The 23,470-nt window shown below is 48.3% G+C and overlaps 1 protein-coding gene across 1 annotated transcript in view; it reads left to right on the forward strand.

Annotated features, from left to right (window-relative positions):
• Positions 1–23,470, forward strand: part of CDYL2 (chromodomain Y like 2) — a 170,792-nt gene that overhangs the window by 105,577 nt on the left and 41,745 nt on the right. Inside the window, exon 2 of the mRNA XM_030298569.1 lies at positions 8,992–9,580. Coding sequence (XP_030154429.1) covers positions 8,992–9,580 — 589 coding nt within the window. The remainder of the gene's footprint in view (positions 1–8,991; positions 9,581–23,470) is intronic.

Genomic DNA, 23,470 nt, shown 5'->3' on the forward strand with positions numbered 1-23,470 from the left:
ATTTTTTAGTGATTGTTTGATCTGTTATTTGCTGTAGAAAAGTTCATGCCTATTATATATTTAGTGAATATTTTTAATTTAAAATGTCTTCATTTTGCTCCTTAATTTTACTTTGATATTCTGTACAAATTTTGGTACTGCCTGGTATGTCTTTGCTCATTCTTTTCATTTCTATCACTAAGCAAATAAGTACATAACAAGTGCTTAAAATTTGTTAGGTTTTATGATCGTGGTTACTATTCAGATTCTTTTTTGTCTTTCGTTTCATTATACAATTGTGTATACTAAATGGTACACTTATACTTTTTAAAAAACATTTGGAGTAATTATAGACTTTTGGAAGAACTATGAAGATGGGGCACAGAGTTCCCGTCTCCCCTTGAACCAGTTTTCACAGTTACTTACATTTTATACCATGCACATTTATCGGAACTAAGAAATTGACATTGGTGCTACATTAAACTGTGGACTTCATCAGGATTTCACCAGTATTTCACGGACATCCTTTCCTGTGTCACAATCCGGTCCAGAATACCACATTGTATCTGGTTGTTACTTTCTCAGTGTCCTCTAGTTGAGACAGTATCTTCATCTTTCCTTGCATTACAAGACCTTCGTAGATAGTTTCTCAGTGTGAGTTTGTCTAGTGTTTCCTCATGAGATGATGGGTTTGGGGAATTACACTGCAGAGGGAAGTGCCCTTGCAAGTGAACCGTGTCAGGAGTATACATGGTATCAGCATGATTTATCATGGACGACATAGCCTTGATCACGGTCTTTGCCATATCTCTCCTCCACTGTAGTTACTGTTTTTCCCTTCACATACTCTACTCATTAGAAAGAAGTCATTAAGCCCTGTCACTCGAGGGGAGAGGAATTAAGCTCCAACCCCTAAAGGAGGGAATATCAGTAGGTGGGCATCTGTTATAATTACCATGGTGGTCAGTAAGTATGTTGGGGGATATTTTGATGCTATCCAAATATCTCATTTCTCTTCAAAATGTTACCCACTAATTTTAGCATCTGTCTGTGGATCTTTCCTATAGCAATTATTTCTGTGGTATTCTGGTGGTGATTTTTCTATTTCCCTTATTCCTTTTTTACATTCCTTATGTGGAATTCTTCTGTAAGGGATATTGGTATTTTCTCCCCTACTTGTTTGTTTCTTCCAGAGTCAGCAAACCTTTTCTGTTATAGGCCAGATAGCAAATATTTTAGACTTTATGGACCTTGCAGTCTCCACTACACAGCTAGCCCTACTTTTGTGGTTTGGAACACCCATAGATGATACATAAATGAATGGACATCGGTACGTCCCAATAAATCTTTATTTTTAAAACAGGCATTGGGCCAGATTTAGCCTGCAGGCAACTTCTGATAAGTAATTCATTTATTTATATCAGATGAACTCATGGATATTTATTTTACTCCTTGGGTTGTAAATGTAGTACTATCACTATTTATTTCTTATTCAAATTTTTCTAGCTTTGGCCACTGGGAGCTCTTTCAGTTGGTTCCTTTTGGCATTCTCCCATCACTTAAGGCTTGTTTATTTTAATTTTTAAGTAGTTATTTTCTGGCACTGCAGGATAGAGTCATTTTTTAAATGGATAGTTATATATATTTTGTTCTTCACACAGGAGATCTTTTCCTCCTTCGTTTTCATCTGAAGGCCCACCTCCCCGGTTTTAGAATTCTAAGTTTGCAATATTTATTTTTCAGTTTGTATCCTGGTATTTTAATGTTCTCTGAAGTCTGCCTAATTTTTTTGCCTACCATTTTGGAGAGTTGGGGTGTGAGAGGGGGGGGGTTTAATTTTTTGAAGTTAAGAAGTTCTGCAAGAAGAGAAATAAAGAAACAAAGTTGATTGATTCTCAACCTCTGCATTCCCCATCACAGATCTTTCCTTTTTTAAAAGTCTTTAATGAGGTAATATTGTTAAGCTATTTTATTATTTATTATATTTTTATTTTAATATGATTATTGTCAAATTGGTTTCCATACAACACCCAGTGCGCATCCCAACAGGTGCCCCCCTCAATGCCCATCACACACCCTACCCTCCCTCCCACCCCCCTACAGACTCAAGATGCAGGGATTTCTTCTGGAGGAGTTGTTAGTGTTTGGCCTATTTTGGTTTTTTTTCCCCCTCTCCCAGACTTTACCTTGGTTGGATCTCTGTTAGCCCTCCTAGATAGATGTCTGTTTGTCATGTTCCTCAAGGTTTTCTTTAAAGACCTCTGTGTCCTTGGAGAGCTTTTCAAGTACACTGTCTCCATCACGGATTTGATTTTCTGCATGTTGATTCTGTCCTTTTCTGGTTCCAATGGGAATTTTATTTCTTTGCTTGTGTTTTTTCCTTTGGTTCCCTTACATCCTTTCTGATGTAAATGAGCCTTCTTTCATTTCAGCTTCCTGCTCAACCTATTGGTTTCATTTCATCTTTTACCTTTCTCTCTTTTCTAAAAACAGGGGTTGTATTTTCTGTCGTCTTTGAAAACATGACACAAATGCTATGTAAAAATGCGCAGTGGTGCTTTTCCTGGTGAGGATTTTGCTGAGAACTTTTAGTGATGTTTGTGTTCGGATGTGTTTTAGAAGTTCTCATAAATATGTCCTGCAGTGATGTTGCTATTGCCGGGTTCTGTCTGCGTGTTCTTGATCAAGGAGCGGTCTCTCTGGTTCAGTGTTTCCCAGGAGAGGGGTGTGGGAATTCCTCTCGGTCCCTCATCACTTGGATGCTGCTGAATTTTTCACTTTAGACTCTCACCTGGAGGCTGGCTTAAATTACGTGGCTCTGAGCCAAAATTCTTGGTCTGGCATCTGTTTCTCTAGTGCTTTGCTGGACTGGGTGGGAAACACTGCCTATTTATACTGCCTTCTCTGATTAGATAATCTGGAGAGCAGTCTTCCAGACCTGAAACAGCCCATGCCTAGTTGCTTCCAGAACGTGTCCTGTCTTTATCCTTCCTGAAGACTTCATACCCCAAGTTGTAGTGACGGGGTCCGCATGCCTTTCTGCCCCCACGGGAGTTATCCCAGGATGTTGGAAGGATGCAGAGAGGTCCTTGCAGATGTGGGCTAGGGGTCCAGAATCTGGGGATGTCTAGGGTTGAATGTTCTGGTGTATCCACGGGTACACAGCAGGCGTGGGCATCTTCCTTTATTCTTTCTTGCTTTGCTCTTGGCATTCAGAGGGCAAGGCATGAATTAGTAATGCAAAGTTTCTCTGTCCAACTCCCTCTGATGTGGGAGGCATTCCTTCGAGCGTCTGGAAAACCTTTGGTAACCCTGGGTTCGTGAGCTATTGTAATTTCATATACTGTTTTCATTTGGTGGGAAGCTAGGGTTAGGGAATATGAATGATAATTGGTCTGTTTCCATTTGAACCGATGGAGAATTGGAGCAGCCGTAGCCGGAGGCCCTCAGGGCAGGCTGGGAGAGTCAGGTGCAGGAGACTCCTAAGCCACCTAAAGGTGATAGAGGTCTTCTGTGACCTTGGCAGTGCTGAGGGCAAATGTCTGAAGCTATACATAAGCTGTCAGCCTCAGTCAGGTTGGGCCTACTGGACAAGGGGGTGATGGATGTAGTGTAGTCACTGAAAGTATGGGGTGGAGCCAAGATGCTTCTGACCGAGCCTTACCTCTCCACTGCCTGTCAGAGGTGAGGCCTTGGCCAAGGACCTTAACCTCTTGGTGCCTCAGTTTTATCCTCTGTTAAAAAATAGAGAGGGGGTGCCTGGGTGGCTTAGTTGGTTGAGTGTCCAACTTTGGCTCAAGTCATGATCTTGAGGTTCGTGGGCTTGAGACCCGCGTTGGGCTCTGTGCTGACAGCTTGGGGCCTGGAGCCTGCTTCGGATTCTGTCTCCCTCTCTCTCTGTCCCTGCCCTGCTTGCACTCTGTCTCTCTCTCTCTAAAAAAATAAACATTACAAAAAAGAGAGAGAGAGAGGTGCCTGGGTGGCTCAGTTGGTTAAGCGTCCATCTAAGTTGGTCTTGTGGTTTGTGAGTTCAAGCCCCACGTGGGGCTCTGGGCTGATAGCTCAGAGCCTGGAGCCTGCTTCAGATTCTGTGCCTCCTTCTCTCTCTCTCTCTCTCTCTCTCTCTCTCTCTCTCAGAAATAAATAAACATTAAAAAAATTTTTTTAAGAGAGAGAGAGAGAAGGGCCACTGGGTGTCTCAGTCTGTTAAGCATCCAACTCTTGATTATGGCTCAGGTCGTGATCTCATGGTTCATGAGTTTGAGCCATGTGTTGGACTCTGTGCTGGCAGTGCAGAACCTGCTTCAGATCCTCTGTCCCCATGTCTCTGCCCCTTGGCACGTGCTGTTGCTCAAAAATAAACATTAAAAAAGAGAATGAAATTACCTGCCTTGTTGGGTTATTTTCAAGATTAAATGAGTTCACATATATAACATATGGTCAGTCTATGGGGATCACTTTCAGAAGTGGCTGGCATTTCGTCAATTCTGGATAAATGTTGGGTGGTGGTGTTTTTCGACTGGCCTGCTAGCAGAAGGCTGAAGAGGAAGGTGGGGAGGGACCTTTCTCCTTCTGCTTGGAAAGTCCCCTCACTTCACCAGCTCAGATTTTCTCCGCCTCTGAAGGCCCATTTTGGTGTTAGCTTAAATCGTTCTTTCTCAGAGTCTGCTACCCTTCTGATCTGAAGTAACCCCATTCCCTCCGCTGTTGTTTCCCATGTGACATTATCTTCACCATCATTTGTTACCGTCATGTTACTTCACGCTCGTTCATTTAAGGGCTGTGTCCCCCAACCCGATGGTTTCCCAGGGGTGAGGTGTGGCCAGGGGGCCAAGGACTTGGGCTGAGGGGTCTGACGAACTAGAATTCCAATTTTGGCTAACCCCCTACTGACTGTGTGATCGAGGGAAGGTTTCCTACCTTCTCTGAGACTCAGTTTTCTCACCTTTCAAAGGGTGAGTATAATGTCCAGCTGCCTGCCTGGGTGCAGAGATCGAGTCTAAAACCTCATGAGTGCTTAGCACAGTTCCTGGAACAGCACGTACCGATAAAGGTGATTAACATCATTATCATTCCTAACGAGACAGCCATCCGCTCGACATCCTGGCAGTGGTAATAACTCCGTTGGAAGTTCCCTGCCATCCCCCCCTGCCACTTCCCCCTGTGGTAGAATATTGTCTCATACTGGCTGGGATCACAGGGAGTAAACGGTAATTAATGATTTGGTTGAGTTGTAAGAAACAGTTCAGGGTCTCAGATTGCTTATCTTTGAAAGGAGCCAGTGGGTGTGTGTGTGAGCATACAAGGTTTTAATGCCGTTCATGTGTTTGTTACTCATTCCAAGGGGAGGGAGTTGATGATTGTTTCCATCTGGAGGGACTGAACTTCAGGTAGTGCAGGGCAGGTAAGGTGGGCGTGGTGCGTCAGGAACAGCGCTGCTGAGACCTGGAGACCCAGGTGCGTGCTTTCAGCAGGTGTGAGGAGTTAGGGGTCAGCAGAGGAGGCTGGGAGAGGGGAAGGGGAAAGAAAGGATTTCCCCAGAGACTGTCGGAACCTGAGCAAGATCAAGTCCTAAATAACGTGGCCGTTGTTATCACCAGCACAGATTAGAATTCTGGTTCTGTTTGAGACTCTCCTGAGAAGAAGTGGAAAAGAGGGTCAGAGAACCTATACAGGGATGTAAGGAAGGGAATTCGGTCCTAGGAGACTGCAGATTCCAAGTATGATGGGAAATTTGGAGCCAGCTTTCCTCCGAGCTCCCGGTGGGTATTTTCATCTTTCAGAAAAAGCAGGTTCATTTTGTGTACCTCTTTTACAGATGGGGAGACTGAGGCCCAGAGAAGTTGGGCAACTTGTTCGGGTCATGTGGATAGAAAATGGCAGGGCCAACAGTTTCCCCACACACATCAGACTATTTGGGATGATCCCGTTAATACTATTTGTTGTTGGTATTGGGTTAATTTAAGTAGAAATGGCTGTCAAGGCACCCAGTGGCTTTGTGGACGGGACCAAAGGTGGAGGCAGACCCACTTGTGACTCTGTGACTCAGTCTTCCGGTAACTAGGAGGGAAGAAACCAAGCCCCCCACTCACAGTGTGGGCCTCAGTAGCCGTGTAGACACTGCACCCTTGCAACTCCCCAGGCTTCTCGAGCAGGACTGCTCTGCACAGCCATCTCCCACACTTGGAAGGACTTATGCAAGTAGGTTGATTGTCTCTTCAGGGAGGAGTTGGTTATCCTTAGGGGGGTCGTATTCTGCAAGATGAGGAAACATTCTGTCTTTAGATACCACCAAGATTTGTATTCACAGGAGGATATGCAAGATTCAGTGACCTTTACTATGGAATGCAAAACTACTTACTTGTATATTCTCCACAACCACCCTGTGAGATAGGTGCTATTATTTCCCCCTTGCCTGGTGAGTCATCTGAGGCCCAGAGAGGTTTCATTTGCTCAGGAACACATAATAAAAGGCTTACCAGGGGATTTAAACCAGATAGTGTTGTTCCACAGCCTGTGTTCTTAAATACTATGCTAAGCTCATTTTGATGAGTGAGTGCCATCCATCATCTGCCCATTCATTTCTGAACTCATCTCTTTACCCTCCTTTCACCCATCCAGCCAGTCATCTGTCCATTTATCTGTCCTTTTTGTCATCCACCCGTCCCATGTGTTCATCTCTCTGCCAGCCAGCCATTTTTCCTTTCCTTCCTCCCTTCCTTCCTCCCTTCCTTCCTTCCTTCCATCCATCCATCCATCCCGTGATCCACCTATCTATACATTCATCCACTCAGCCATCCATTTTCACACATCCACCCACCCACCTATCCATCATGTTGGCTCTTTGTCTAACATGGTTTTCTGCTTTGTCCTGGGGAAGGAGTGTTCTCCATATATTTTCTGAAGCTGGAGACCTCCATGCCAGCACAAATCCCTTAGCTCCTAAGAAGTATCTGGGCTCACTCCTGATACTCCTAGGCTGGTGCTCTTGGGAATGCTGCTCTTTCAAGGCAGTGCCAGCTTGCTTATTCCTTGTTCCCTCTGTAAACCTGCAGAGGGTTTCCCCCTCCAAAGACCTCCCAAAGTGCAAAGGTGCAGGCTCCTCCAGAAATACTCTGGACTTTCTGAAGCATTATCACAAATAAATACTCAACTAGTCCCGTTCCTCGATCCAAAGATTGGGACTTGGATTAGTTTGGCATGGTTTTACTTTTTTAAACTGTTACAGAGTTTGTGTGATACATCTAAAAATTATGTAATGAATCTAAAACAGATGTTCACAGAGCATTTTGTAAGGAAAGAAGTTTTAATAGAAATAGGCCAATTTGATCGTAGATAAATCAATTAAGGAAACCATTTAAATTGTCTCTAAAGAAACAGTATTATGAAGAGGCAGCATGGCCTAGCTATTTACATATTTATTAAGTGCAAAGCAATGAACATCGCTTAATTATTTTGCATAGCCTCTGTTGTACAAAACCATTGGGAGACAGTCTTTTCAAAGTTATTTTTTTTTTATTATGTAAAATTTCAAACAGAAAAATTCAAACACGTAAACATAAACAGTCATATAGCGAACCCCCCATGTATTTGATAGCCATCTTGAAATATGATCGACTGTACGTGTATTGATTTCTCCCTTCTCGCTTTGTTTTCTTTTCATGAGTTTCAAGGACATATTCCTCACTTATTAATTTCATGGGGTCAAAATCCCATGATTTTGGATGTAGTTGTTTTATTTTTTGAATGTAGTTGTTTTATTTTTTCACTGAAATTTAGCTTTTTTAGGGTAGAGCATTGGGTATTTTCTGTCGGTTGTTTTTTTTTTTTTTGTTTTGTTTTTAATTTAAAGAATTTTACATCTAGGGTCAAGTTGACAGGGTAGTAAAGGACCCTCACATGCTCTTCCCCTGGATTGACCAGTTATTAGCATCAAGACTGGCATTTTCCTAACCGTGTTCTTCCGGGAGATTACTCGAAGGCAGGGATTTTCATAACTTTGAAGGTATGTGGACAGTTAGCACAGAGTTTTAGAGCCAGATGGATAGAGGTTCAGACCTCACCTCTGCCACCGCTTAGCCCTGCCTGGTAGGCAGTTTACCTCATACTCAATCACTTCATCTATCAAACAGGAAAACAGCAGTTACACCCATGGGGTTATGCAAGGCATATAATAGGCTCTCAGCGAGTGTTACCTATCACCTGGCCTACCAGCTGTACCCTTCATGTTGTGGGGAGGGGCGGTTGAGTTTTGTTGATGCAAGTCATTTTTGATCAGTATGGAAGATTTTTGTAGTAGAGAGAGTTGGTTTGGCCTGTGATTAAGAAAATAAGTCCGGGGTAAGAGTGGTTCAAATCCCAGCTCTGCCCTTACCAGCTTGGAACTTGGTTAAGTGACTTAATCTCCCTGAAGCCTTGTTTCCTTAAGTATAAAGTGGGGATAAGAACGAATCCGTACTGACTGCACTGGGTTGTTGTGAGGGGAAAATGACATGGGAGCGTCCAAGCCCAGCATTTAGTCACTCCAATGAGTGTGACTAATCATTCCCATTATTATAAATAAGGATACATTAGCATAGTGCCTACCATGTGAATGCTCAATAAATGTTGCTCGCTATAAGTAAGGGTGAAAAAGTCACACCGCACTGGTCTCCAAACGTCTGATTTTACTTCAGTGCAGTGAAAAGAATAAAGATCTTTAGTGAAAGCTCGTGCTGTGATTTCAAGCAAGAGTAAGCCTTGGAAGGACAGGCAGGTGCCACCAGCCAGGCATGGCCTCACACAGTTGTCATGGGAAACAGCCGAGTGCCTTTGGTTCCATTCAGTGATGTCCTAAAATAAACCAGCCTTCTTGAACGCTCCTGGAAGTGTCAGCTTCCGATGTTGAACGGCCTCTCCCCTGGCCCGTGTGTCTCTGTCCTCAGGGCTTTGTGCGGTTGTTGCCTGGGCCTGACTTCTTTCCTCCGCCCTTTTTTTCTGTCTCTTCCCTGACTCTCTTATCTCGTACCTCAGGTCGAAAGGATTGTAGACAAGAGGAAGAACAAGAAAGGAAAATGGGAGTATCTCATCCGATGGAAAGGCTACGGCAGCACGGAGGACACGTGGGAGCCAGAGCACCATCTGTTGCACTGTGAGGAGTTTATCGACGAATTCAACGGGCTGCACGTGTCCAAGGACAAAAGGATCAAGTCAGGGAAGCAGGCCAGCACCTCCAAGCTCCTGCGTGACGGCCGAGGCCCGTCGGTTGAGAAACTCTCCCACAGACCTTCAGAGTCCGGGAAGAGCAAAGGGACTTCCCATAAACGGAAGCGGATCAACCCCCCCCTGTCCAAGCCGAAGAAAGGGTATTCGGCCAAGCCCCCCGCAGGAGGTGACAGGGCCGCCAAGACGGTGTCTTACAGGACTACCCCCAGTGGTTTGCAAATAATGCCGCTGAAAAAGGCTCAGAATGGGATGGAGAATGGGGACGCCGGTTCCGAGAAGGACGAGAGGCACTTTGGAAACGGCTCCCATCAGCCTGGCTTGGATTTGAACGACGTCGGAGAGCAAGACCTGGCGGAGTGTGGTGTGAACCACGCGGCACCGGCAGAGAACGGGCTCGGTACGTGGCTTGTCTTTGTCTTGTGTTCGCTTCTGGCTTAGGTGGCCGGGCACTTTGCATGCAGCCTGGGGGAGTGCTTGAGACCCCGACTCTTAGCTAGGCGGTCATTCCCCTTCCGGCTCGCTCACCGAGAGTCGTGTGGACTTGGTCATAGGCCCACACTGGTTGCAGATGCCTGTGCATGTGTGAAGGCCAAGCCACAGACACTCCCTTACTACTCGAACACACCCAAGGCCACGGTAACCCCTCGAGAGCCCCTGTTCTGGAGGACAGCTCAAAGTCCTCACCCACGGGGACCTGAGACTCATGTCCCCAGAGGGCTGGCCAGTGCCTCTCCGGGGTAGAACGCCTCCTAGAGGCTTTGCTTTCAAACTCATTGAGCCCCCACCCCCAAAACCGTGTAGCCCAGAAAGGCGGGGTCTGCCCCTCTTCTCAGACCCAGTTTGGACTTGAACTTCTCCATGCCAGTTCTTCAACTGGAGCCTCTGCCCCTCCTCTATCACTAGCATGGGTGCTCTGGCCCCATGTCCAGGGTGGGTGTGAGAGCGCCCTGACCCCGTCCTATGCTAATTCTCTGGGTTTGCACCTTCTTACTCCACCCTGGAACCAGCACAGCAAAGGCACAGAATTCCTCTCTCTTACCAAGTCCCCACAGGCAGAGTTAAGGAAAGAGGACGCAGAAGGTCATTAACGCTCCCAAGCCTGACGTTTCCTTAATGGTGAAGTTACTCCTTGACTGGGCCTTAGTGGCCTGGGTCCGCCAGGCCATCTGTACCTGTTTCGTGCACCCCCTCATTTCTCGGATATCCATGTGCCTTGGTGGTGACATTTCCCTCTTGAGCTGCCAGAACCCTAAGCCTTGGCATAAGCGTGGACGACCCGTTCCCGACCGAGCAGGGACCTCTGATGCCCTGGGTGGAACTAGAGTGTGTGTGGGAGTAAGGGAAAGGACGCAGGTGGGATGGGCTGGCAGCGCTCCCAAGAGGGGCTGATGGAGCCGATGCCCAGGAGCGCGACGGGGATTTCAGAGTTCGGAGTGCTCAGGGCACGCCCCGCTGCAGAGAGAGCCCCGCGTCTTGAGGGAATCTTGCTGGGGAATCTGAGGCCTTTCTCCAGAGAGAGGGATTTCACCCAAACAGGATTTATTTAGCAGTGTCTGCCCCAGATTGACTCATGTTTCCGTCTGGGGATCCCTGATGCTGACATGACTCTGCCTGCTAACATATGTAAAAGCTGTTTGTTTTAAAAATTCATCTCTCGGGGAGGAGTGGGCTTGTGTAAATGAGGCCTGGCATAAACATCCGTGTCTGACGTTCCGCGACAGCTGCCGGCGGGAGAGGGATTCCCCGGCTCGGGGAGGGTGGCTGGCGGGCGGTCGTCCGTCTGAGGCTCCTGGGGTGTGGGTGCAGGGGACCCGGGGGTGACTCCTGGGTCCCCGGCCGGCCGGCACGGTCCCCTGTCCTGCTTCGAATGTGGCCGCCTTGGGAGTGGGAGGAACAGCACGGGGGAGGAAGGCTCGCGGACTGTAGCCGCCAGACTGCAGGGGGAAGCGGGGAAGCCGGACGCGGAGAGAAGGGCAGATGGAGGTAGGCCTCTCCTTCCACACGACTTTCCGAAGTTGCCCTCCATCTATGGGCCTGGTCGGTGCCCTCTGGTTTACGATCTGCCGGTGGGGCGTGGTCCTCCCCCACCCCCCCAGCAGGAGGAAAGGCCAAGGATGAGCCTGCTGGGATGCAAGGTGGCCTTGTTAGATCCCCGCCTCGGCTCTACGATGCTTCTCTAGACCTTTCTCATCTCTGGTCTCTTACTGGCCTCATTTTTTTTTTTTTTCCTGACGTTGAACGTTCTCCACCGGGGCCGGTGCCTGGGTGGAGAGGAGGAGGCTACCTGCCTCTGTGTGTTGTTCTGTTTTGGGTGTTCTCAAAGGGCTCTTTTGCTTGATCACATTGCCTAGTGTTGGTGTCCTTGAGATTCCCCTGCAAGGTTAGGGCTGTGACTCTCACATGTTATGTGTGTAAATTACCCGGCCCCTTGTTAAAAATGAAGGTCCCGTGGAGTCTGATTTACCAAGGGTGGGGTGGTTAGGCCAGAAGATGGGTTTTTAAATAAGCAGCCCCACGTGACTCTAAGGCATTTTGAAATGTGCTCTGTAAAATGGGGGTGGCCATTAAGGTTCACATCAGGTGTCAGTTTAAGTCAATTCAGTGTTTTTCTTTTCTTTTCTTTTCTTTTCTTTCTTTTCTTTTTTTTCTTTTCTTTTTTCTTTTCTTTTCTTCTCTTTTCTTTTCTTTTTAGCCCTTCCTAAGAGTTAGCCACCATGCTAGGCGTTTGGAGTAGCACAATAAAATGATAGGGACTTCTGCCTCCAAAACTTGCAGTTTAGGGACACCTGGGTGGTTCAGTTGGTTAAGTGTCTGACTGTTGACATTGGTTCAGGTCAAGATCTCATGGTTTGTGAGTTCGAGTCCTCTGTGCTGACAGCATGGAGCCTCTCTCTCCCTCTCTGCCCCTCCCCTGCTATCCCTTTCTCTCTCAAAATAAATAACTAAACTTAAAAAAAAAAGTATCTGAAACTTAGTTTGCTCTCTAGTTAAGTTGAGAGTGAATGGTTCCATGTCAGTGTTGAGAAGGTTCCTGAGGCTGGCTCATTGGAAGAGGTAATGTGTTTATTTAAAAAAAAAAAAAATTTTTAACATTTATTTATTTTTGAGAGAGAGACAGAGTATGAGCAGGGGAGGGCAGAGAGAGAGAAGGAGACACAGAATCGGAAGCAGGCTGCAGACTCTGAGCAAGCTGTCTGCACAGAGCCTGATGCGGGGCTCAAACCCACAAACTGTAAGATCATGATCTGAGCTGAAGTCGGATGCTCAACTGACTGAGCCACCCAGGCGCCCCAGTAACATGTATTTTATACACATGGTATATCTTTGCCATGCCCACTTTCACATTTTCTGTGGTCATTGGGCTGATAAGTTCTCCAAACACAGTCAGCCTTTAACATTTTAGTTAGAACTAGCTTACTGTGTAGGTCTTGGGGAAATTGGGGAAAGGAAAAGATGGGGAATCCTTGCCAAAGAGAGAAAGCAGTTTGGGGCTCTTAGATAAGACTCAAGACAGAGGGGCTTTGTGCTTCCAGAACTTGTCAGCAAGGGGCCAGAGGTGTAGTCAAGAAAACATGGCTCCACTTAGGTTTTCGACCAGAGAAAAGTCTCGATGAAGCCAGTGTCCCTGCCCACGTGGAAACCTGAGCGTCAGCTCTCCCTACCTCCACCAAAGGATCCAGCTGCTTGTGGCACAAGGTGAGGGGGTTTGCAGCCCCACGGAGGGCTCGTCTTTGCCTGGCAGAAGGCGATGGGGAGATCCTGGCTTCGCTTTCCTGGCATTTGTTTTGGGGGCGGGCTTACTTTTTTTATGATTTCAACTTCTCGTTGGTGAATTAAGGTTCTGCATACAGAAAAGCAACTTATATAACACGTTACTCATTTACTGCTGACTTCCCTGATCTGTGCTGTGGGAACAAATGCTAAATTGGGGCTCCGGCGGGGGGGTGTTTTGGTTTCAGACTGCATTTTCCCCAGCAGTGTTTGTATGCGGCCACTCAGTACTGCTTTGATTCTCACTCCTCTGGTAATGACAAATGGCTCTGTGGTCCAGAACCATCTGCCTCGGTAGCCCTTGGGGAGCTTGTTAAAAAGTGGGCTCCACCCCAAATCGAACGAATCCAGATCTCAGGGGCAGGGTGTGGGTTATGCATGTTCAATGCTGAATTTCAACTATACAGTAGTTCCAGGGGAGGCATTTCGTTGTCGGCAAGAACGGTTCCCGGATCCGTTTGCTGGTAGAGCCCAAGTTACACCTCGGATTTTAAGCTTGTTAAGTGGGAATGTGAACCGGTCCTTCAACGGTTTAAAACATGACATAACTTCTTGCTGCGGATGCACTTTAGTCCTGAGCATCTCTCCCTCCTTCTCCTCTCCTTCTCACTTAAAAAAAAAAAAATTTTTTTTTTTTTTTCTAAAATGCACCGGTTTATCTGTACGGAAAAGCTGTTGACTTAGTTAGCTTCTCCCGAGGTCTGGTCCAGGAGAACTGGTGAGCACGCTCTAGTCTGAACAGATCAAAGCATCCGTGCTTTACTGACTCAGATGAGCCTCTATCCTGTGGCAACCCCCTAACCAGGAGCCAGCGTTCTGCTCAGAGCCCTAGCGCTGCCCACAGACGCCCAGCGTTTTCCAAGTGTCCGTGAAGCCAATGCACTTCTACTGTTGATGCATTCGCATTTCTTTGAATTTTGAGAATTCTCCTCATGTCCTGATGTTGTCTGTCGCTTGGGCACTGCATCTCAGACATGGCTTGATCAGAATTGTTCTGATCGTTGAGTGAGCCGTCCCACACAAACGGGCAACATTTGCCATTTTCTCTCCATTGACCTTTTTTTTTTTTTTTTTTTTAAATTTTTTTTTCAACGTTTATTTATTTTTGGGACAGAGAGAGACAGAGCATGAACGGGGAAGGGGCAGAGAGAGAGGGAGACACAGAATTGGAAACAGGCTCCAGGCTCCGAGCCATCAGCCCAGAGCCTGACGCGGGGCTCGAACTCACGGACCGAGAGATCGTGACCTGGCTGAAGTCGGACGCTTAACCGACTGCGCCACCCAGGCGCCCCTCTCCATTGACCTTTTAAAATGATCTCAGCTTTCACTCCTGTAACGTTTGTGTATCTCTTTCCTACTTCCCTTCCAACATGATTATCCTTTTCCTCTTTATTGATCACAGGGGAATAGCCATCCTTTAAAAGCCCCTCAGAACCCAGCAAGAGCCTGGGTAGTTCCCTGTGGCTTTTAAAAACTTAGGGTTCTCATTCATGGAGCCGGCATCAGAATCCCCTGAAAAGTGTGTTAAACACAAGAGTGTGGGGGCGTGGGTGGCTCAGTCAGTTCAGTGTCCAGCTTCAGCTCAGGTCATGATCTCGCTGCTCGTGGGTTCGAGCCCATGGGGGTTCTGTGCTGACAGCTGGAGCCTGGAGCCTACTTTGGATTCTGTGTTCCCTCTCCCCACCCCTGCTCCCCTGCCCCCCCCAACCCTACTCACGCTCTGTCTCTTTCAAAATTAAATAAACATTAAAAAAAATTAAAAAAAAGACCCACAAGATTGTTATGCCAACCTCCAGAGTGTCTGATTCAGTACATGTGGAGTCCAGCCCGAGAGTCTGCATTTCTAGAAAGTTCCCGAGTGCCACTGCTGGTCCAGGGATCCCACCTGCAGAACCATGGCTCTAGCCTAGTAAGTGCCAAGAGGGTTGAGATGAGAATGACAGACGGTGGTTGTAAGTGCCAGTTGGTGGTTCTGGAAGGAGTGGAAGTACTTTTGCTCTGGACCTGGAGTTGGCATTCTCGAGAATTGTTAAGTTGAAAGTTTGTGAAGTGAAAGGTTATTCAGTTGAATGTTTTAAGGCTATGGGGACTCCCTTACGATGTGGCCTTGGGGTTTACGAAGTATTTTGTGTGATCCTCATAGGGTCTTTAGAGGTCACTCTTGTTATTCTACCCATTTTACCGAGGAGGAGACTACGGATACATGTGCCCAGATTTGGGACTAGGAGAGGAATCCAGGCAGTTCGACTCCAAAGCCGGCCTCTGCATCCCTGCCCTGCTAGCTTGCTGGCAGGATAAGGCAGTCCCTAAACCCTGATCCCTGGCAAACACATGCCCGATTTGGGGGGCGGGGGCCGCTTCATGGACTTGCCCTTGTTGCTTATTATGGGAAGGATAATCAATCCTTCCAAGCCTCAGAGAGTGGGACTAACACTGTGCCATTCAGTTTGGAACCCTGGATAAAATGGTCAGTCTCCAAAAAAAAAAAAAAAAAAAAAAAAAATACAGCTTAATGGAATGGACTTAGGGACGACCAGAAAACCTGCACAGATCACTAAATATTAAAGAAATTATTAACTCCGTCATCACCCAGCTCATAGAAAACAGGAAGAAGGCACACAAGGCCCAGATGGTTTCACAGGCAAGCCTACCAGATATTCTAGAAGAGATAATCCCTCTCTTCCCCAAACGATTGCGCGGAACAGAAACAAAGGAGATACACTCCAGCTCCTTCGACGAGGCCAGTGTAACCTGGATTTCCAAACCAGACAAGGAGGGAAGAGCAAGGAACATTATAGATCAGTTCTACCTAAGGGTATAGTGCTAAAAGACCCAGATACTTCCTCAAAATTGTGACCTCCACAAGCTTCTCACGTTGTGCCCTGAACTTGCCCCCAGTTCGTGACCTTTGAATCACTACTGCTTCTTGAGGTTCCCAGCTTGTCTCCGGAAGCGGCCGAGGGTCAGCTGGCTGCGAGTGTCAGGGTCAGCGGCTCCCTGCCGTGGAGTGAATCACATCGGCGGTGTCGTTGACGCAGGTGTCTGTTTCCCCGGGGCCCAGCTGTTTAACACACTTCAAACACACACGCTCCCAGGCCAGCAGACTTGGACCAACCTTTTTGTTCCTCAAAAGTGGGTCCTCTTCCAAACCAGTAATGACAACAACAGCCTAGGGGGTGTATGTGGTTTGTCTTTCAAAGTGTAGCACGTAAGTGACTCTGTGCTAATGGATGAACTTTTAAAAGTCTCTTCTGTGCTAACATGAAGACCTTCCAGCTTGGCCACTGCCTTGGAGTGCAGACTGCCAGATGGTGATGGAAAATCTGACTATCACCTGACCCGTGGCAAATCCGAGGGGGAGATCAACATTGTGGTTTGCTCCCCACTCCTGGATTTGCTTTTTGGCATCCATTGAGGCTGATGTCAAGATCCGGAGATCGACTCATCACTTTCCTTGTCAGCTCAGACATTTTTTCCTCTCTCAGCTACTTGAAAACAAGTCTCGGGAACCATTTCCAAGTTGCCATTCATCATGGTGAGCCCAAGCACGTGGGGTGAGGAGTGGAAGTGCCCCCCTCCTCCCCCGCCGCGTGCAAGCAGTAAGGGTGTGTGTTGTCTGCAGAGGGTCTCAAAACAGTAATGAAAGTTCCCTTGCCACCTTTGGTGCAAAGCTACTCCTTCCCGTCAGGGTGGACCCCCGCGCCCCTGGCCCACCCCACACCCCCACCTCTCATACGAAAGGTCAGCCGTCTTTAATGATTATGATAGTGGTGGTGCTGAGCTCCTTTTTTGTGTTCAGCACACTGGATAGCATTTAACCCCCTTGGCGTTTCTCTGAGTTAGCAACTTAATAACACGGCAACACAGCAAGGTTTGCTATGATTGGCCTTGCCTCTCGGTGGGGAAACTGAGGCTCAAAGAGGTTGAGACATAGAGGACCAAGGGGAGGAGTTGGGGTGTGGTGCCGGGATTCACTGATACTGAAGCTCTCGGTGGTCTGTGATCAGTTTTTGTCGTTGTTGTTGTTGTTTTTTAAAATTTTTTAATGATTATTTTTGAAGGAGAGACAGAATGTGAGTGGGGGGGTTGGGGAAAGAGAGAGAGAGAGAGAGAGAGAGAGGCAGAATCTGAAGCAGGCTCCAGGCTCTGAGCTGTCAGCACAGATTGGATGAGGGGCTTGAACTCAAAAACCATGAGATCATGACTTGGGTTGAAGTTAGACGCTTAACTGACTGAGCCACCCAGGCGCCCCTGTGATCAGTGTTAAGAAGGGAAAAAAAGGCACTGTAGTGATTGAAGTTCAAACCAGCAAATGTTTCCCTGTGTCCTAGGGCATGATTCTGGCCAGCACCCCTGGGGCCTTCCTTTGAGACATCTTTAGTGGTTCCAAAGATGCTGACCTGGTGTTCCAGGGAGGTAGAATGACGAGGAGTGAGTGATTTCCCTCTGGGCCTCAGATGAAAAGACACGAGCGCACACGCACACACACACACACACACACACACACACACGCACGAATCCCAGGCCTCACGGAGAAGGTGACATCCAAGCAGAGACTGGAAATGGGGAGAACATCTTGTTTTAAGTTAAAAATCCAAAATCCATCTGTGTCACGCATTTGGAGAGCTGCTTCCCCCTTTAGGTGCCCGGAGTTTTCTAAGTGTCCACATAAGCTGTCCTCTCCCTGATGGACGTTTAAGTGGCGTCCCGCGATACCCCTGGCTATAGCCAGTCTTTGTCATGTTTTTCCAAACTCTGTTGTTGTGATTTCAGTTAACAAACGAGGGTGAGCGTCTTCTCATGTTCTTTCCCTGGGGATGGCCGAGCGAGGTCTTGCCGCTGACGCTCTGTGTGGTGGGTGGAGGGTGTTGGTCCACGTCGCCCCTGGCCAATGGCTCAGCCTCTCTGGGTCATGTTCTTCATTCATAAACTTCATTCATACAGATATAATCCTACCTCGTGGGACTGGGGTACAACATCAGTGAATTCATTACTCATAGCACACCCTTAGAATATGACCTGCCATGGGGTAGACATTTGGTAAATATTAGCTGTTGGTATTTCAACGCTTCCCCAGTTTTCTAACTGTATTTTCCCACTTGCGTTTTAGAATACTTTATATCTTGTGAGTATTTTTTTCCCTAAAGTTTTATTTATTTATTTTAAGAGAGAGAGCAGGAGGGTCATCTGAGAGGTTAAGCGTCCGACTTTGGCTCAGGTCATGATCTCACGGTTCGTAGGTTCGAGCCCCGCGTCAGGCTCTGTGCTGACAGCTCCGAGCCTGGAACCTGCTTCGGATTCTGTGTGTACCTCTCTCTCTCTGCCCCTCCCCCACTCCATCTCTCTCCCTCTCCCCCTCTCTCTCTGTCTCTCAAAAATAAATAAACATTAAAAAAATTTTAAGAGAAAGGTGCACATACCTGAGAGAGTGTGCACGAGTGGGGAGAGGCAGAGAGAGAGGATCCCAAGCAGGCTCCGTGCTGACTGATGTGGGACTCGAACCCATGCACCGTGGGATCGTGACCCGAGCCAAAATCAAGAGTTAGATGCTTAATCGACTGAGCCACCCAGGCACCCCATTAATCCTTTCTTATATATGTTAACTCAGCCAGTACTCATTGGGTGACTACCATGTACCAAAAAGCGTTTAGACAGGTAATTTCAGTGCCTTATACCGCGAAGAGATATGCCGGTGATATTGAGGCAGCGGTGGGCAGGGATGCCTAAGCCAAGTTGGGAGTGGAGTTAGGAGACAGGGCTTCTTGGAGGAGGTGATGCACAAGCAGAGTCTGATAGAATGAGCCAGAAAAAAGGCAGGGATGGTGGGGGTGATGACAGTAGGCACAGGGACATAGAGCCAGGGGTCCACATGTGGGTGCCGGGAGCCACATCGCAAGGAAGGTAGCGGTCCAGCTACTTCTGGACCAGCCCGCAGAGGAGGCTGAAGCTCCAGGGAATTCTCTGCGCAGTCGGGGTTGGCTAAAGACCCAGACAGGCGGGGCCTGCAGGAGGGAGGTTTTGGGCTCTTTCGGGAAGGGGCTGAGGAAGTCCTTCCCACAACCCGAGCTGTGGCTCAAAGCCTGCCCGGTCCGGCCTGCCTTGCACCGTATTCACGCCTGTCTCCCTGTGCTCCACATCCGTGTTCCCGTCCTGCCAGCCCTCGTGTGGGTGGTCCACCTCTCCTCCTCCTTCGGGCCTCACCCAAGAGGCGATTCCCCGAGCAAACCCTCCCGGACTCCCAGTGTAGACAGCTTTCAGTTAGTGCACGCTGAACAGTGTCTCTTCAGCGACAGCCCTTACCTCTGTGTCATGATCCCGGCCTGATTAGGTGGATAATCTCCGCCCCCCTCCCTCCAGGAGATCCTGAGCTCCACGAGGGCAGGGCTGCCCTCTGTCTTGCTCACAGTTGTGTCTCTGGCACCTCACAACGCTGGGCACCTAGTAGGTGCTTAAGAAATATCTGCCGAACGAGGGAGTGGATGTGTGAATGGACCAAAGAGAGAAAGCAAGAGTCCGTCACTGCTGTGAGGTGTGGGTCCTGGCCCAGGTCCACCCCCCTCACCCCATTCACTCATGTCAGCGTCTCCCCCCCCCCCCACCTCGGGCTGTCCTGTGTGCTCACACTGGGCTCCCTGCTTCTGGGGACGTGTCACAGAGAGCTCATGTTTTGTCAGGGTCTGTAGCCACGAAAGATGTCTCTCTTTCCTTATCTGTCTGACAGTTGTTTTCACCATCTGCTGTGAGCGCCCTACTTGCTACGCTCCTTCTCCCTTAACAGTCACGCTGTCTCACAGGCTCTTAATTAACTGCATGGGCTTTTCCCCAACCCTCCACCCTGCCCCCCCTCCCCACCAAGGGTCCTGGGGATCCATTTCAGTAGAGTGCATTTCATCTGGGTTGCATTTTCTGTGTTTTGTATTGACCTTAGCCGTGGAAGAGAAAACGCAGTGGACTTCTGAGTAGAAATCCCAGTTGCAGAAAGGGTTAGATTTCTCCTTTAAACTTGCTGTGAACTCTGGAGGCAGCATGGCCAGGAAGACACGGGAAGGGTGAGGATGGGCTTTGGAGACAGAGGGTCTGTTAGTCAAGTATAAAGTCTGCCTCTTGGGGAGCCGGTGACTCTAGGCGAATCTTGCCAGCTCGGGAGCCTCGATTTTCACCTCTGTGCTCTGGGAATCACAGTACGTACCACAGAGGATGAAATGGCGGGGTCTGGCTCCTGGTCATTGCTCAGTGAATGCCGACCTCTCTTCTTCCCCTTTGGTAGATGGTGGTGCTTCTGGGGCATGCTTTTGGCCCTACCCCCAGATGCCCTGCAGCTTTTTCATGGACGCTAAGATATTCATCTTCATTCTGTGTGTAAACCAATAAGGCGAGTTCAGGAGGCCCCACTTCTGGGCAGGAGATGACCAACCTCGTCACTTCCATCCCTGATGGAAGTCAAAGAGTCTTGAGTCTTCTCTTGCCATCTTGGTGACAATGGTACTGGGTTGGAGGCTCCGGTCTCTAGGTGTGTTTTCTTCTATAATATAGAGATCTGGTGGGGGGGGGGGTTCTTTTTTTTCTTTTCCCACCTTTGGCCTCTTTCGCTTGATTCCCTCCTACTTCTCCACCCTGGTGGAGAGTGAACTTGTGCTGCGTTCCTGGAGTTTAAACAAGATGTCCCCTTGCTGGCCTGGCTTCCCACCCACAACTCCTCACCTTCACTGGGTGGGAAAGAGAAACCAGAGTGCCAGACATGGTGTAGGATGCTGGGACTTCCGCTGTGTGTGAGGCATGATGAGGTCCTTGCCCAGCTCACCCTCTTGTGGGAAAGCCTGAGGAAGTATCCAAACATTGCAGTGCATGGTGATGTGGGAACGCCCCGTGTGCGTGAGGGAGTGAGGGAGGGACCCGCCAGAATTAGGAGGTTAGAGGCCAGATTTGCAGGTGGAAGCAGGATCTGATCTGAGACCCGAAGGATGCGTGGAGTGTGGTCGGGCAAACAGGAGAAGGAAGAATGTTCCAGACAGTAGAAACTGGGTCTTATTAAGATTTGTAGAAAATACATAACATCTACTTCGAACATCATCAATAAACTACTCTTGTGTTTTCTTCCTCAAACGTTTAGTTACTGCTGTAAGCCAGGCACTGTGTACCTAGAAGTGGGTCACTGTCCTGGGAATATGATGAATGGCACAAGATGCTGACAGTTGAGGGAAGAAAAAAAATAAATGGGGAAAAGACAGATCAGTCATTTCCATACCACACCAAAATAGCCAGTGTTTGTTTATCGAGTCCATACTATGAGCTATACCCTGTTCTAAGCACCACATACATAGCAACTCAATTAATCCAGGAGGTGGGGCCTATGTCTCTCCCCATTTTACAGGTTAGGAAACTGAGGCATATGGAGGTGAAATAATTCCGTGATCTATCGATTCGTAGATGGCCAGTCCAGGATTCAGATCCAGTTGGCCTGGCTCCAGACCAGTGTTCTTAATTGCTGCTGTTTTGCTTGAGGGATGGAGATACCTGGGAGCTCAGAGGAGAGCTACGTTAAGTTTGAAAATGATTCCGTGAGTGGGGCAGGGGGCACCTCCGGAGCTCAGTTGGTTGAGCATCCAACTTCAACTCAGTCCTGATCTTGCGCTCTCTTTTTCTCTCTCTCTCAAAAATAAATAAATAAACATTAAGAGAAAAGAAAATAATTTCTTGGGGTGCCCAGGTGGCTCAGTCGGTTGAGGATCCAACTCAACTCTTGATTTTGGCTCAGGTCAAGATTCCAGGGTCGTGGGATCGAACCCCATGTCAGGGTCAGGGTGGAACCCACTTAAGGTTCTCTCTCTGTTTCCCCCTTCCCGTCTCCCTGGTTCATGTATTCTCTCTCTCTCTCTTTCAAATAAAATTGAAAAAAAGAAAATGCTTTTTTTTTTTTTTTTTAGCTTCTTGAGATCACTTTTTCTACAATTCAGTTAAAGAGGGGTTTCCTGGTGCCCCCTGTGTGCCGGGAGCTCGCCTCACCTTCCAGAGAATTTGAAGCTAATGAAACCACGTAAGGAATCAGAAGGTCCCAGACGACCCGCTGCAAAGCCGGGTGTGCTGAGAAGTCAGGGGCTGGACGGTCGGCCAGTAGGCACTTGGGGTGGAATGGACAAGCCGCCTGCAAGAGAGGTCTCTCGGGGGGCCCTGAGGGTCCCACGTGGGAAGGTTGAGGGAAATGGCCAGGGTGCAGCTGAAGCAGTGGCCCGGAAGCAGGAAGTGCAGGGGGCACCTGAGGACTTCGAGCCATCCCGGGAGGAGGGTTTTTAGGGGCAGACAGGCGAGGCCAGCTGGCGAGGTTGGGAGCAGAGCCGCGGCAAGAGGATGAGAAAATGGTTTTTTTTTTTTTTTTTTAATTTTTTTTTTCAACGTTTATTTATTTTTGGGACAGTGAGAGACAGAGCATGAATGGGGGAGGGGCAGAGAGAGAGGGAGACACAGAATCGGAAACAGGCTCCAGGCTCCGAGCCATCAGCCCAGAGCCTGACGCGGGGCTCGAACTCACGGACCGCGAGATCGTGACCTGGCTGAAGTCGGACGCTTAACCGACTGCGCCACCCAGGCGCCCCGAGAAAATGGGTTTTAAACAGAGTCCCTGTGCCCTTTGAACACCCTGGGGAGCCCCTCCGAGGTCTAGGATTCTGGCCTGATGGTACTTTGAGGGTGGGCGTGGCTCTGGAAGGGTTTTAGCACCGGAGACGTGATGTGAGCCGTGGAAGAAGTTATTTTTCATCAGGTCTTTTTGCATATTGGATCCATGCTTGGCTCTCCCGTTTGAAGCATTTCGTCATCTGGCCATAAGCGTAAGATGTACGCTCCATCCCTCCCAGCAGTTCTAAGTAATCTTGGAACCTCAGCTTTCCTAAGATGCATGGTGTGTCAGGAGGCATCATTATAACATGCCAGATGATGGCTAACATTGCTATGTGTGATTTTTAAAAATCTACCTGCCATTTTGGGCTTGGCTCTTGAGTTCGGGGACAGTTAAGGGTCAGGACAGTGACCAGCCATGAAATAAGCATACATATATTGAGTTCAGGTGCAGGTCGGGCACTCTGAACTCTCGGGACATCAGTGGGTGCAGTGATTTGGGGGGTCTTTTCAACTGCAGCCCCCCACCCCCTACTTCTGAAGGTCCTGACCTCTGAACCATGCTTCTGTTGAAAGATGCTGCTGAGTCTGATTCCTCCAGACGTGCGATGTGCTGGACACATAAACGTTGCACCTCCCCTCCCCACCCTTCCCCTCTCAGCGTGCTCTCAGAACGGTCCACAGCGCTTTAGGGATCTTGGGTGAGTCAACCACAGACCAGGAAACGGCTCTCATGCACAAGAACTATCACTTTCTCTTCTGAGAACTGCAGCTGGAAAACCCTGATCCTGCAGTCAACGAAGAGGTGGCTTTGCTTAACTGTGGAACTGATGTGTCCTCTCAGTGCCTGCACACAGTGCATGGTAGACAGCAGTGCTGTGCTCCGGTGTGAACTGCCCTTAAG

This window comes from Lynx canadensis, chromosome E2 (genome assembly GCF_007474595.2).
Source record: "Lynx canadensis isolate LIC74 chromosome E2, mLynCan4.pri.v2, whole genome shotgun sequence".
Classification (NCBI taxonomy): domain Eukaryota; kingdom Metazoa; phylum Chordata; class Mammalia; order Carnivora; family Felidae; genus Lynx; species Lynx canadensis.